The sequence below is a fragment of the Ruditapes philippinarum genome, unplaced genomic scaffold (genome assembly GCF_026571515.1).
Source record: "Ruditapes philippinarum isolate M1 unplaced genomic scaffold, ASM2657151v2 ctg753_1_1_1_1, whole genome shotgun sequence".
Classification (NCBI taxonomy): Eukaryota; Metazoa; Mollusca; class Bivalvia; order Venerida; family Veneridae; genus Ruditapes; species Ruditapes philippinarum.
Genome location: NW_026854157.1, coordinates 421,779 through 437,882, shown reverse-complemented (window position 1 = coordinate 437,882; position 16,104 = coordinate 421,779). Strand labels below are relative to the sequence as shown.

The 16,104-nt window shown below is 32.9% G+C and overlaps 1 protein-coding gene and 1 long non-coding RNA gene across 2 annotated transcripts; both read left to right on the top strand.

Moving 5' to 3' along the window:
* The first annotated feature begins 322 nt into the window (after positions 1-322).
* Positions 323-2,382, top strand: LOC132739176 (uncharacterized). The gene is made up of 3 exons (XM_060726830.1): positions 323-413; positions 1,202-1,306; positions 1,656-2,382. The coding sequence occupies exons 1-3, from the start codon at positions 390-392 to the stop codon at positions 2,247-2,249; spliced, it is 723 nt and encodes a 240-aa protein (XP_060582813.1). The 5' UTR covers positions 323-389; the 3' UTR covers positions 2,250-2,382.
* Positions 2,383-8,368: 5,986 nt separating this feature from the next.
* LOC132739175 (uncharacterized) lies at positions 8,369-10,395 on the top strand. The gene is made up of 4 exons (XR_009626963.1): positions 8,369-8,676; positions 8,996-9,198; positions 9,640-9,717; positions 10,298-10,395. It is a non-coding gene; the product is annotated as an uncharacterized LOC132739175 (long non-coding RNA).
* The last annotated feature ends 5,709 nt before the right edge of the window (positions 10,396-16,104 follow it).

Below are 16,104 nucleotides of genomic sequence, written 5' to 3'. Positions count from 1 at the left end.
ATTATTGCATTTTTCTGTGAGGGGACATTTTAAAATTTGCATTTTTCAATATTCTTTGACATTTCTGAAACTTGTTATAATTAAAAGAAAAAAACAATATTGTTACAATAAACGTCAAGCTGGTAAAATTAATGCATCTCAAGTTAATCACAAAGTGACAAATGACAAATGTAGTTGCTCTTTATGTATATTATTGAGACTTTGTAGGTCTGATATATCTGCAAATGATACAGTCGTATTTTTTAAAACAACCTTTTAGGAATAATCTAAACGAGACTTTTGCAAATACTTAATTAAAATATATTTTTATGTTAAAGGAACCTACACGTGCCACCTGTCCGGACAATGTTATAAAACAGCTGAAAGATTGTCGAAAAAAAACTTCTTCAATGTCAAATAGTCATGTTTATGAGGTAATTTCTAGCTTTGAAAGTCAAGTTCTGTTTTAATATTATAAAGTCAAGAGTGCTTGTCTTCAGAAGATAACAGACAATCTTACGTTAAACTAACATATCACAGTTCGTGTACCTTCAAAAAATTTAAAAAAATATTGAAATGTCGCTTAAATATATTATTTGCAATTATGTGTGAACAACCAGTTTTTCGACACCGGAATCTTCTTTTATTATAAAACGAAGTTCTTTTATCATGTAACTATGTTATTTTAAGCAGTCTTATTTTAATTCTGCTATTATGAGTTTGGAGAATTTTGATTGGCTCTCATGCTCGGCCATTATGAATCTACTCTTTTTTCATTGAAAAAATTGCCATTTTGAATTGATGAGATACCCGTTTCCGAAATATTTTTAAAACAAGAACATCATTTGCAATACCTCACAACATCGGAATTTCACATAAGTTATTTTTTGCTCACCAAGTGCTTAACTTATTAGATTATGTGTACAGTAGTTAATTAATAAAATTGTCAATAATTAAGTGTTTTCACAATGGCCTTGTTATTGGGTTTTATACTGTCATATTTGCCTTTCGCCTTTGACCTCAGGCTAATATGGCAGTCTTCAGCCCAATAACAAGTGAAAATACCTAACAATTAACATTATAATAAAACGGAAATTTGGAAAATTTAGGAGATTTGTTACAAAAAAGATCTAGTATATGTTTACTTGAAAGATTTGTCTTATCTATGTATCTCTTAATAGCTATTGTATAATTACCAGAGATGTTAACGAACCTTTTTCAGATGTATCTTTCAATCTTGAGGAAATATGAAAGAAGAAATTTGAAATACGTTCACCAGACAAAAAAGTTTGTTCAAGGATGTTTGGAATTATGCTGGCCTATGGCTGTGAGTTATATAATTTATTTTAATCATTAATACAATTCTATAAAAATGTAATACACATCTTAGCATAAATCACAGGAACCCGACTTCCTCTAATACTGACAAATCATAATAAATTTTCACTTAGTCTGATAGTGTGTTTCTTAATATTCCTTAAGCATTAACTGTAAAACATATTCAAATGTTTAAAGCCAATTGAAATATAGCTAGATAACAGTTTTAAGTGTATGTATAAAATGTAGCATATTTCTAGAATAATATAAACCTTAAAATGACACATTCATAAGTATGCAAGTGGTGTTCAAGACGCTACATTTTGAATGATATATGTATCAATACATACGCATTACAGCTACATGACCCTCCTGTCGTATTTGGGACACTGGCGAAAAATGGCGAAGCATTGAATACCGACATTTACAAGCCATATGTTCAAAGCGGTCCTTATATCAAGTGCGTTGTTTTGCCAAGTTTGCTTCTGCATAAAGATGGTCCATTATTGGCGAAGGGTGTTGCACAGGCTTCTGGTAGGCCTAGAGAGGTTTGGTCAGACGACAGAGGACACAAGATACCAAAGAAACCATCCGAATACATAGATTCTGGTAATACTTTTGGTCAAAATGTGTCTTACAACTACAATGAAAATAAATATTTATCACATTCGCAGAAGAAGCTGTTAGACAGACCAAATACAGCTCACTATGGTTCATTGGACGTGCGTGATAGTCAACGCCAAATTAGGGGTTATAGAGACTATAGCAGGGACCATGAACATCAGAGTCTTCCGAAAAAGACAGAGTATGAGGATGAGCCATCAGCCAGTGATATGAGACTCTTTTTCCGTTATGCTGATCGTTCAGAATTTTCTCGGGCAAGAAATTTGCTCGGTGCGGAAGTGTACAGTAAGTGCTGGGTGTGGGCAAATGAAAGACATAAGTTTCAATAGTAAAAAACAACAAAGCCAAATGGTACCCAGCACGTTAAAAGAATTTAAAAAAAGACCTGTCAGTGAGACGTTTTATGTATAGAACGACACCTTTTGTTCGTTCAGAAAAAAACGTCTTCCTTAAATTTATTAAAGATTCTCTAACTCAGTTGTTATGGTTTAATATCATAAATATAATGCTCAATTGAAAATTTATCAATATTGTAAGTTCCAAAAAGCATTATTTGTAAAGAATTTACCAAATTTACATTTCATGTTATTAAAGGGAGGTAATCAGAAATTTATTTTCTATAAAGTTTAGGTCAAATTTTGCAATAAGAAATGAATGACAGTATGTATATATTTTAATGATTACATACTATGTGCACAAATATTTGCAGTACATAATTTACATAGTCTTCGATGTTTGAAAATTGTTTTAGAAGCATAATTATATGCATATATAAGAATTCACTTAAGTGTGGTTAGACTTAGGGTCCTCCGTGGCCGAGTGGTTAAGGTCGCTGACTTGAGATCACATGTCCCTCACCGCTGTAGGTTCGATCCTCACTCGGGTCGAAATATTTTATGTGAGGAAGCCATCCAGCTGGCTTACGGAAGGTCGGTGGCTCTACCTAGGTGCCCGCTCGTGCCTTAAATAATGCCCGGAGGGGCACCTGCGGTCTTCCACCACCAATAAAAGCTGAAAAAGACGAAAAAAACCGACGGGAAGCTCTAGGATGGCCCGACTTTAGTGTACGGTCGCCCATATGGGCTTTCCAGCGGCGACATTAAATAAACGCATGAAAAACAATTGTAACAACCTTAATTACAACATACAGGATCTTTAAGTAATATCCAAAAACTTCCATTCAATGCATGTATCGATAGTATTTATAATTTTAACAAAAATTTACACCATGGATTTTTTTTATTTCACTTATCTTTGACGAAAACAAATGTGGACAAAACACTCACAGAGAGAAATTGAAAGAAGAGGTTGGCTTAACAATAGGTAAATGTGTGTTGGGATGATTTGTTTGTTTGTTTCATTTTACGCCTTTTCCCAACAGTATTTCAGTCATATAGGCGGGTAGTTTCCTAGCCATCGTTCCTGAAGAGTTACACCAGTACTAAATTACCTTCCTCCGGGCTAAACTACCAAAGCATTTCCCGGTGATCAAACCCACGCCAGAGAGGTAACTGGATTAGAAGTCATCAACTCTAACCCCTCGTGTTGGAATGAACTAATATATTTGATTTGGTATTAAATAAGAATTAAAGAGACTTCCGTTTTTCTCATTCAATATTCCTTTACAAAGAGGAAATACGAAATGAACCCTTTAAAAGGCTTATGACCATGGAATGTGCGAGCGCCACTGTATTCCCTAAAGCTATCACCTAGGGTTTTATTGCGATAAGAATCTTCTAAAAGGCCTGGGTTATGTGAGTTTTACTGTATTCCCTAAATATATCAATTTTAATTTTTATCAATTTTATTGCGATGAGAACCATTTAAAAGGCCTATCATCGTATGTTCCTTGAGGCTATCACCGTGGGTTGTAATGCTATAAATATCCTCTTAAATAACAAATCGGTTTGTTGGAGCCGTACTGTATTCCCTGGGGATAGTGTAAACTTTCCTCTATTCTGAAATATTATCACCGTGGGTTTCATTGCGACGAGAACCCACTAAAAGGCCTGTTACCCTGGGTTGTGTGAATTTAACTGTATTCCATAGGTCTCATCGTGGGTTTTATTGCAATAAAAACCATCTAAAATATCTTACAAAGTGGATTGTGTCAGATTTACTCTATTCCCAGAAATCAGCTAAACGACCCTTTACCGTTGGTTATGTAAAAATTTACTGTAATCCCTGAGGCTATCACCATGGGTCATATTGCAATAAATGTTGTTTGTGTTAGATTTACTGTATAGCCTGAGTCTATCAACGCTGTTATTTTATAAGAACCTTCCAAAAGACACATCACCGTGCATTGTGTTAGCGTTTCTCTCATACCCCAGGCTATCACAATGAATTTTATTTCGATAGAAACACTATAAAAAGTTTTTTATCGCGGTTTGTGTGAGCTTTACTGCATTCCCTGAGGCTATCACTGTGGGTTTTATTGCTATAAATACCCCCTAAAAGGCCTGTGGTTTTTGTGAGTTTTTCTGTATTCCCTTAGGATAACACGGTGTGTTTTATTGCTACAGGAACCCTCTAAAAATCATTCCACCATGCGCTGTGTCATCTTCAGCTCGACTTGTTTCATACATAATTATCATTATGACACGCATAATTGAGCGATTATTGTCTGCTTTTTGATTTTTCACAACCGTGCAGAGAACAGACGCAAAATTATAAGTCGAGATAAACAAAGGATAAAAGTGTGAAAATAATTGTTTGAGCTTAAGACTAAAAATATCGAAATAAAATTATCGAGATAAACAAATTATCCAATAATTTTTTAAAAGGTAAAGAAGGAAGAAAATCGGTACTTCAAAAATTTCATCGAGATAACGAAATATCGCGAAAAGCTATGTCGAGATAAGGATAGTTGACTGTAATTATAGACGAACATTAATTGTATTATGTAAATCAAAGTTAACAAACATTTTGTCGACCAAGACAATGTTTAAACAGTTTGTTAGAATTAAAATATCGAAATTAACAAGAACTGGTAATACCATGTAAACTGGTTTGAATTTAATTGTCTATTTATTTTACTGCAATTTGGAATTTTGTCTTAACGAGTAATATTTTATAATAAATATTTATAAATAAAGGTAGAAACTTACTTTAGAGGGACCTTATGAATAATTCTATACCTGATTATACGCAATCATCGCTGAAAGAAATTCGGAATATAATACATTTTATATAAATCTTAAGGAACATGATTTAGCATAACAATATTTTGTAGAAAAATACCTACAAAGTATCGCCGACTTTTATAGCACTTTAAAAAGAATGTCTGTTCAAACCTAACAATAGATCACATTTTTCGAGTTTGCAAAATCACATCTCAGAACAAGTTATCACATACCGAAATCTATGATGATATTAATCATTCTGTCATTTTTCAAAATAAAAAAATAAAATAATGGGGAAAAAGAGCGACATGATATAAATCTAAATTTTGCACACATTCAAGGTAACACTAGACCAAACCTACATCACATGGAACATCAGTATTGAACAATATATGCCAACAAAAGCCTCAATGGAACATTCTAAACATCACAATCCGGTGAGTAATTACATAAGCATATTCAATCATGTAGGAATGATAATTAGCAAGTCCATCGTACTCCAGCCAAACTAATCCACGACGTATACACATCAAAGACAGAATGACTCTTATAGAAGATATTCCCGACTGAAGACTACTTTAGTACAAATTTTTGAACCTAAAAAAACTATTTTTTGCCTGTCATACTCGCTTAGATTTCACTTTCTTGACACTAATTTTGTCTACATGTAAGTAGGATTAACAAGCTACTAAGGAAGAAGACATTTTCAGAACTTTTAATATGACCAAAACTTATTAATGTAATAATCTCTTATTAAGAAGTATATTTTATAAAACACTAAACTAGTGTTATTGTTTTTAATAGGTTCTATAACTGTTTGTATTATATTTTTTGATCACATGCTAGACTAAAGTCACCAACACAACTGTATTAGTTTTCGCCGTACAGAGACTTATATTTGCCAACATCTTAAGATAAATCTTGAGTACGCATAATGAAGAGCATAATTATACTCAGTCTGGTAGTTGCCGCAACATAACGCAAAACATATGGAAATGCATTGTGTTCCGCACTTTTGATAAGCAGTTTACAAAATATTTCTTAAGATTATGCAAACACAACACTACAGTGCAGTCTCCACAATCCAAAACGGAAAGTTCTATTCATAACTAGTGCCACCAATAACATTTATCCCAACATAAAGCAAAGCTTTTGTACGGGACCGCCGACCGTTTATGTAGAGAAAAGCAAATAAAATCATTTTATAACTTTAATTTTCATTTTGCCCACCGACCTCTCTTCCCACCTCTGTCTGTATTGTACATGTTTTTCACTACAGGTGTTAACGAACGATTCTTACATGTAACAGCAGAGCTTCGGTAATGTGTGCGTATTTGCGTTTATTTATACTCGCCACCGGTTGCCCATATGGGCGAGTCCCCCAGAAGAGTACTAGTCATTTTAGATTTTGGAGGATAGTGCAATTACAGATACAGAAAGATGCCCCAATTCCAGAAGCTTCTCCTGGTTCTTTAGCGTGCCAAGTGTTTAAGCACCCATACACGGGACCTCGATTTAAAGTCTCATCCGAAAGACTGATTAGTAATTTAGTAATTTTAGTTGGCCAGACCGGGAATCGAACCCACAATGTCGAGATTACAAGTCTCGCGCTCTAACCGATTGAGCTATGCTGAGGCATATGTATCATGATGAGGCATATGTATCATTGTGGTTCAATTATATCAATTATTTCTTTTTTTTTTATCAATTTGATAGACAAATAATGCCTATTTGACTTCTTAATGACTTATGTTTGTTTGTTTTTTCAGCTGAATTTAACACATTTGTAGACATATCTCGGCGGTTGGGCTGCCGGGTTAGGTTTCCTTGATATCCCACCAGTAGTTACTAATCACTCCGACAACTTATCTCAATGATATCTATAATTTAATAAAAAGATATTAGTTTAAAACTTTCACAATCATTCAGTTAGTCATTGCAAGTTGTACATTTGAGACTTCTTAAGAATAAAACCTCGTACTATTTAAATGTAATATCTCTAATTTATTAAGGCTAGGTGTATTTTGAAGGTTCGTGTAAGAATATATGTTAGCGCCATATCTATAAACAAGAATAAAGTTCTTTTATTTTCATTGTACGTTGAAATCAACTTCAGCACGGGCCGTCATCAAGTAAATAACATAATAAACATATTGTTCTGTATCACTTTTTCACATGTAGGAAAATACGAAATTCAATGAGAAGGTTTCTAATGCAGTATTTGTCATTTCATATTTCGTGAACATGTTCTTCATTCATTTCTTTATTATTTAAAATACTCTTAGACCTTCAACAGATGTGAATCAAGTTTGTTCTAAATCAACTATCAAACATTCTACATCTGATGAGGACTTTGAGAAAGTTGAACATTGTCAATCAAGCATGCAAGAATTGTTACAATTACTGACGACAAAGTTCCAGAATTGGTCGAAAAAGCCAAACAAGAAATACAGTTTTCGGTGAGTGTTATTATTGTCTGTAATTTAAGAATAGTGAAAATTCAATTGAACTGAAAATAGTTTTAGTTTGTCCCTTCAATCTTGATTGTCTTTAATCATGCAAATTGAATGTGAAATAAAATCCTCTGCAAATTTTATTTTTCCTTCTTTGCCGTCTTATACAAATACACAAATGTCTTATTAAAACTGCATGCCTACAGATGAGCCAATTTTAAAATATATCAAAGAAAAGAACATGAGAAAACTGTTCTTATCTTTAAGAAAGGCAAAAAGATTCAACTTAAAGATTGAATGAATAAATTTTACATGTCCGATATTGCAGTCCTAATCAACATTTCTGTACTGCTTAACGGACATTTTTTGCGTATTTTGTCTTTTTTGGTAATTGACGTGGCTTGTAAGTGCAGTTTGCGATGTGTATATTACTTTCTGTGTTCAATTTAAAATAGTTTACTTTCAAATACATTTTCAAAATGTTTATGAAAATTAGCATACGTCAAGAAGATTGCTGATTTCTTTCCTGAGGACATTCAACACTTATAAAATTATAGAGTATTTCAAGTAGGAAAATGTAAACTTTCAAGCAATCCAAGTAAACCATTACTAATGCAATTAATTTTTAAATTTATCGTACTATGCAGTATCCAACTAAAATGTTTCTTACGGAAAAGCGGCTTTTGCGCCTTTTAAGACGATTTCTGTTCATCCATAAATGCATTTTTGTTAAATTCGTTTGACTGTCTTTACATTATTTGCGTATGTTCTTTGAAAAAGGGTTTTCACAACATTTTCCTAATCCTTATTTTAATTAACATGCATCCGAACAAAAGCTTCATTAATCACTCATAATGATTTCAAGGAATCGACTGATATAAGGAAGAGCACGATTAAAAGTCTTTCACAAGAAAATGATGATCTTCGGGAACAGGTCAAGAAATTGGATGAACAAAGGAAGGAAACTGATAGAAAATATCAGGATGAAGAACGCAAACTACAGCAAACCATTCAGATGCAACAGAAGAAATTGGCGATGTACAATTCTTCCAAAAAGACAGAGCAGAGTCACGTGGTGAAAGAAACAAAGTACCAACTTGATAATACTGAAAACAACTAAGGGAAACTGAAAAAGAACTGAGGAAAACAAAAGACGAGCTTAAAGATACGCATAATAGGTATTTTTTACTTTTAATGAGTAAAATGTTGTTAAAACGTATTTTAAGGCCATCTCAACACATGCACATGATAAATTGCATCTACTTGAAGGTAAAGTTTATTTAGCTCTACTATTAAAATCTGGAAAAAAAAATAATCCTTAACAAAAAACAATAGTAACTATTTTTAAAAGTATGCACTCAAAACAAAGCTTAGTTACATGTACTCATATGCTATAAGAGCTTACACAATGTCAAAGCACTTATAAGATATCTTTTGTCCTTTTATTGTTATCCAAACAAGTCGAATTTAAATTTGTTTATATCACTTCATTCATAGGCTGAGTAAAACATTTTCGGACAATTTGACAGATAATAATCCGCAGGTTACAGATTTAAGCGACCAAGACCGACCAACAAAACTTGCCGAAAGATTTCAAGAACTATACGATAATCAATGGACAGATGCATTTGACAGTATAGATAAGTTATACAAAGGAAGTGAAGAAAACACAATTGAAAAAAATACTGAACATTTTATTGGTTAGTTTTCCCTGCGACTATTATGTATGTTATCTAAATATTAAAGAAAAGAAGTGGAAAAGATTTGTTTAACAATGAGAATCACATAAACAATTTATATATTAATTGCAGTCATTTATCAATTATTTCATAATAAAAATGTAATAATACTCAAGGATACATATATATATATCCAAAAGAAAAGTTAAAAATCACATATACAATTTAAAAAATATGTTCCATAATTATAACCTCAAAATAATGTTTAACCAAAAGCAATATATTAATAATATTTAACCAGAAAAAAGAGTTCGAATTCCATTAACTGCAGGATATGTCCTGATTTGTTATATTTTAATATTGTTGCTCCGAACGCGAACGTAGAATGTCCTTAAGGAAATCATTAATTAAATTAACCATCCTCCTGTAGTTGACTCATTACATTTTATTAAACTTTTAAAGGATGCTTATCGTTTCTGTGAAAAAGAGGCAAATCGACAGAGAAAGGATATACAAATGGCAGTCACACAGGGTTCTACGGTAAATACTGCAATTTTCAATTTCCTTTCGGCTTGATATATACAACCTGTCTACTGTTTTGTGATATATTTGTGCAACACTTGTTAAAGGTAACCCGTGAAATACTAGAGTTTGCAACAGATGATTTTTAAATGTAAATGCAGATGCACATTGTCTTCAAAATTAAAGCGTCATTTTAAATTACCGAGTTCAAAACATCTATTCATATAATATATTGGACACTTATTGAACATCATAAACTAAGGGTACCTGACAAATTCTTTCTGTACTTCTTCTAGTCTCGTTGGAATTGTCTATTCCCAAAAATCCATATCAATTAATGAAGATATAATGCACAATTTTTTTGTGTATTAACATCTGCAGAAGTTCTCCTGTTTGTACAGATATTAGTGCACGAAAAATCGGTAATTCCACTTTAACGAGGTTTGCCGAACTCACCTTTCCTGTTCCGGCGTCATATGACCTTTATTGTCTAATCTATGTTTCACTCCATTGTCGTTTGATTTTATCTGAATGTTTATTTCTGGATAATATCATTATACTTAAATGCGATGTCATTTATGAATTATCTTAATTTTAGAATGAAAATAGCTTGCCTTCGTCAGTAAAGAAACTGATAAAAGACTTTCAGCGAAATGTAGCAGTATTTTCTGGCAAACAGTTATATCAGGTATAACAACAAAATGTTCAGTAATTTTAGCTCAATCACTGTGCCATGTAAAAACTCCATAGCATTATATGTTATAATTTATGTTTCTTTATTAGGGGAGGTAGGGGGGGGGGGGGGTGGGTTCGGGCGATAAAGTGTTATGTTTCTCAAAAGTACTACAGCTATCACACAAGTACGCGACGTTGCAAATGTTGTCATGTAGAAAATATTTTTTCAAATTGATTTTAATCAATAAGTTATTACAGTATGCTGAAATGTTTTATATATTGTATTAACTATCTTGTAAAATGAAATATCTTAATTGTCACTCCATTGTGTTGACCTTTAATCAAGAAGCCCTACATTCAAGAGTTATGGAAAAATTTCCCTTTGATTTTAAGGAAAAGCTCCTGATACTAAGTCTTTCTGAATATAGTTTCATTTAAAAAGTGTCTTTTTACCATTCCATTGAAGAAATATCAGACGATACACCATGCAGCTCCAGAATTTGTTAAAAGCTGTTTCGAAGTATGCTGGCTCATGGTGGTGAGTGCCAAGATAGTTTTTTAGACTATATAATTATATAAGAGTTATCTGGTTAAAGGCTCATTATGCCCAAGAAGTGCTTTCATTTTCCTTTTTCAAAGCTTTTAATTTTTTATGTCCTATTATATTTTTCAAAGAAAAAGGTTAGTAATTTTCAAAACACCTGAACCATTTTTTTGCGTCTATTGCATTTTTGGCAACTAGTAAAAGTATAGTTATTTAGTATTTTGAGTGGAAATCACAATACTTTGTACATATTTTGCTACCTTATGACAGAGAATTTCACATCCAGCGTTATCTTTATCACGGGAAAGCATCTACAATGTTTTAAAACCATTATCTAAACGTTATAAAATACATGTTTGCCTTTTCTAAAGGATGAAAAAATAATTCATTTTTGAGACATGATGTGTTTTTAAGCTTATCTCTCAGCATTTTTCCCTGAACCTGCTAATGTAGCGTTTCTGTAATGCGTTTGCTCTGATTTGAATATGTTTTATGAATTAATAAAATATTTTTTTTCAAAATACAAAATAAGAGCCACCGGCAGTTAAACTATTTAAGTTTTATAAGTTCAATTGAATGTTTAAGTTCTTTTGCTGTCTTAATAAACTAGTTTATCTTAATACTTTGCATATGATCATCATCGTTACCAACGCGTAGAAATTTATGATATGACACAAATTAACTCGTAAATTAAGTACATGACCGTTAATTGTTTTTGATCACATCTTAATAGTTTATGTCAAGTTTGTGTTATGTCTTTCAAACAGGTTCAGGATCCACCTCTTGCATTTGGACGAATCGTTACAAAAGGTGAAAAATTCAATACAATTTTTTATAAGGCGTACACAATACGTGGGGATAGAGTTGCGTTTCTTGTTTGGCCAGCTGTTTTACTGCACGAGAATGTACCGGTTCTATGCAAAGGAATAGCTCAAGGTATTACAAATGAACGGAGTAAAATGGCCATACCCTCTAGTGAACAAAAGAAAGATGTTGCAAGTAAACTAGTAACAAAGGAAAACAATGAAGGAAAAATTCTGCATAAAAGTTATAACGCACACGTATATGCTTCAAAAGACCTTATGAGGGACCAGAGAAGCCAACAGACTTCGTCTTATAATCAAATAACTATGCAAACCACGGACGTGAATTCCATTCCTGCTCAATTTAGTCCCCCATCAGATAGTGATGTCGACCAATTTTTACGTTGGAGAGATAGGCATGGAAGAGAGACTGCAAGGGATATGATTAAACATCAAACGTATGATGACATCCGAACTTATTGCATACAAAATGGTATCATTTAATAAGAATGTAGTATTTAAGTAATGAAGCAAATAGTTACCAATTGTGCACCAACCAAAACTTGTTCTGATACGATCATTCATTGAATTGTTGTGCTTGTAATAATGTTTTGTAAGAAGTAAGTAAAAAGAAGATACGAACAACTAGATAAGTGCGGGTATAGAATGATCAGTTAGAACTATCTTTTTGTGTTTTCGTTTTGAAACAAAACGTTACTTATATAAATTCATTGACATCGTTTCACTTGACAAAATCAAAATGGATTTTCACATATGTGTGCATGCATGATGCTTCTCTTTGATGATGCCTTAGTTATTCTGTATTTTTTATAATAAATACAAAATATGTTTAAAGATCCTGAACTCAATTTTCATGGTTTATATCATACATAATTATGATGCTCAAATTAAGATTTTTCAATTTTTGTAAGTTCAAAAAAGCATCATTTAAAAATATTTTACCGAATTTAACATTTCATTTGAATAAAGGGAGATAATAAAAATATTTTTTATAAAGTCTTTGTCAAATTTTTCAATAAGAAATGCATATATTTTAATGATTACATATAATATGTACAAATATTTGCAGTACATATTTTACATATTCTTCGATGTTTGATAATTGTTTTATAAGCATGATTATATACATATATACAATTTCAGTTAAGTGTTGTATGCAACCTCTATTACAACATACAGGATCTTAAACACCAATAAACGAATGACCCGGCGAAGAAGTCATTAGTTTCTTCTTTTCAGTTTAAAAGTACCACGGATTGTGATTGCTTATAATATACTATCATTTTTTGTATGCATAGATAACAATAACATGATAAAAATAAAAAACAGTTTGCGTTACGACATGTGAGATGTTGTACCGACATTTTGCATGATATTGAAATATTATGACAATCAGATAAATAAATGAAAACATAAAAGTAATTCATTTTGGGACGACAATCACAGACACATTGCGCTCTGATATGAATCTTCAGTTACTTTAAATTGTTATGCTAACCGTTTTATCATTTAATAGAGGGTTAATATACCCCTTTACGTGCATTAACATCTGCAGAAGCATGATGACTCTTTTAAATCATTAGCTTAAGGGACTACTTGGGTGATAATTATGTGTTTGATCTAAAGGGTAATAAGCAAAAATGTACTTTAAATGTAAAGGTATCTCAAACAGTCGCAGGTATCACGATCACGGAGCCGTCAATGGTTTTTGGTGTAACCTTGGAGTGTTCAAATTTTTTTAAATGAAAGTAATTTTTGACAATATAATAGGTAAGACATTTTACAAATTATATTTAACATTGCATTTCGGACTCTTCTTATACTGTCCAAATCAATTTAATGTTGAATGTTTTTTTGTTTGATATAAGGGTAAAACTTGAACAATCATTATAGACAATATCACTCTATAATGGGCCCTTTCCCTTGTAAATTTGATATGAAAATTATTTTTTTCTTTTGGCAAGGCTTCTTAATTGTTCTAACTGATACTTAAGATTTCTTAAAAGTAAGCGCATGGCGCCTTACCGCTAATATTTGGGATTTTGCGCCAGTGTGATGTACTTATGCTGAAATTGTTCTAAAGCTTGACACATGACCATAGATGCATCAGGACATCCACTTAATGGCATTTAGCCCATTATTTATATAGACGTTTTTTCACGCCTTTTCAGCCCCCCCCCCCCCTTTGAGGCCTCAAAAAGTGAAAAATGTCATTTTTTAGATTCCAAACACTTTTTTTCGTTTGAGAAATGGTGTAAGTATTGATCATTTTTTCGGCGCCATCCCCTATCAAATAGATACATCAAGAGGGGATGCCAGAGTGGGGATGTGCCCCTTCTTCATGGGGGTTTAAAGGGGGCTGGGGCAGCAGACCCCCTCACCCCAAAGAAAAAGTTGGGTTTGTCAACTTTAAGGTAATGTGTAACCAACGCTGAAAAATCATTTGACTCTAGCTCAATCCAATGAAAATTTGCTGCACTTTTGATGGAAAACATCAGCGCAAAAATGTGTTTTGTTGGCAATCCTGAGATGTCCCCTCGTTGCCATGGTAACAGGAAATTTAAGATTGAGTATGCCGTAACAAAGGCTATGGTCCAGTCAACATTTGTGTCAGGCTTTAACATCATTGAAACCTTTTTTATTAGGTTCATAACAATTTGAACTTGAAACAGGATGTTTTTCAATGACATCAGTCATTTTTCACAAAAGGCTCATGCAGAAATAGGTTAAAGAAGAAATTCGATTATAGATGGATAATTATCTTTTACACATATATACTTTGTCTCTTACCATTTTATTATTTACAGAGTTAATGTAATATTGTATATTGTAAAATTAACTGTTCACTAGAAAATGTAATGAGATCAGAATGCAAGAAGTATTGTGAAACATAACTTAAATTTCAGAGCAATTTAAGTAGTCTAAGAAAGAACTGTCCTATACATTTTACATGTACACACTCGACAAAATTAGAGCTACTACGCAACCATGTTTTTATGGAAATTGACCGCTGAAAGTATCTGAAATGTCCGAGAAAATGTACTTATAGTAAACATTATGAAAATTCATAAATACAATAAATTAGGAGAGTCATGTCCTTTTTAGCTCACCTGTCACAAAATGACAGGGTGAGCGTTTGTGATCGCTTTTCGTTCGGCGTCCGTCCGTCGTCCGTCCGTCCGTAAACGTTTACTTTAAATGACATCTCCTCATAAACCACAAAGCCAATTTCATCCAAACTTCACAGGAATGTTCCTTTGGTGGTCACCTTTAAAAATTGTTCAAAGAATTTAATTCCATGAAGAACTCTGGTTGCCATGGCAACCGAAAGAAAAAACTTTAAATAGCTTCTTTTAAAAAACCCAAAGAGCTAGAGCTTAGATATTTGGCATGAAACATTTTCTAGTGAGTGTCTATCAAGTTTGTTCAAATAAAAGCCCTGGGGTGAAAATTGGCCCCACCCCAGGGGGTCATTGATTTTCCCTATATGCATATAGTAAAAACTTAAAAAATCTTCTTTTAAAGAACCCAAAGAGCTAGAGCTAAGATATTTAGCATAAAACATCTTCTAATGAGTGTCTACAAAGTTTGTTCAAATAAAAGCCCTGGGGTCAAAATTGGCCCCCAGGGGGTCATTAATTTTCTCTATATGCATAAAGTAAAAACTTAAAAAATCTTCTTTTTAAGTACCCAAAGAGGTAGAGCTAAGATATTTAGCATGAAACATGTTCTAATAGGTGTCTACAAAGTTTGTTCAAATAAAAGCCCTGGGGTCATATTTAACCCTGCCCCGGGGTCATTGATTTTCCTTATGTGTGTATAGCAAAAACTTGAAAAAACCCAAATAGCTAGAGTTTAGATATTAAGCATAAAACATCTTCTAGTAAGTGTCTACAAAGTTTGTTAAAATAAAAGCCCTGGGGTCAAAACTGGCCCAGCCCCAGGGGTGTCATTGTTTTTAACTATATGTGTATAGTAAAAACTTAAAAATTTTCTTTAAAAAAAACCAATGAGTTAGAGGTTACATGTTTAGCATGAAACATCTTCTTGTGGGTGTCTACCAAGTTTGTTAAAATAAAAGCCGTTGGGTTAAAATTGGCCCTGCCGGGGGTGAGGGGGGGTGGGCGCTGGAGGTCATTGTTTTTCATTTATGTGTGTAGTAAAAACGTAACATCATGAAACATCTTCTAATGGGTGTCTCCCAAGTTTGTTCAAATAAAAGCCCTACTCCAAGGGCCTATATACAGGTGAGCGACCTTAGGGCCATCATGGCCCTCTTGTTACAGACTATACAATTACTTTACGTTGTAAGGTATTTGAAAGATGCCTGTCTTTCTTTTGCATAAGAAATTGCAAGCAATT

Bases quoted from the DNA above. Each gene is read 5' to 3' on its own strand.
- LOC132739176 (XM_060726830.1), top strand. From the start codon at position 390: ATGTCAAATAGTCATGTTTATGAG. The intron at 414-1,201 runs GTAATTTCTAGC...AACCTTTTTCAG, and splicing joins CAAATAGTCATGTTTATGAG to ATGTATCTTTCAATCTTGAG. The intron at 1,307-1,655 runs GTGAGTTATATA...TACGCATTACAG, and splicing joins AATTATGCTGGCCTATGGCT to CTACATGACCCTCCTGTCGT.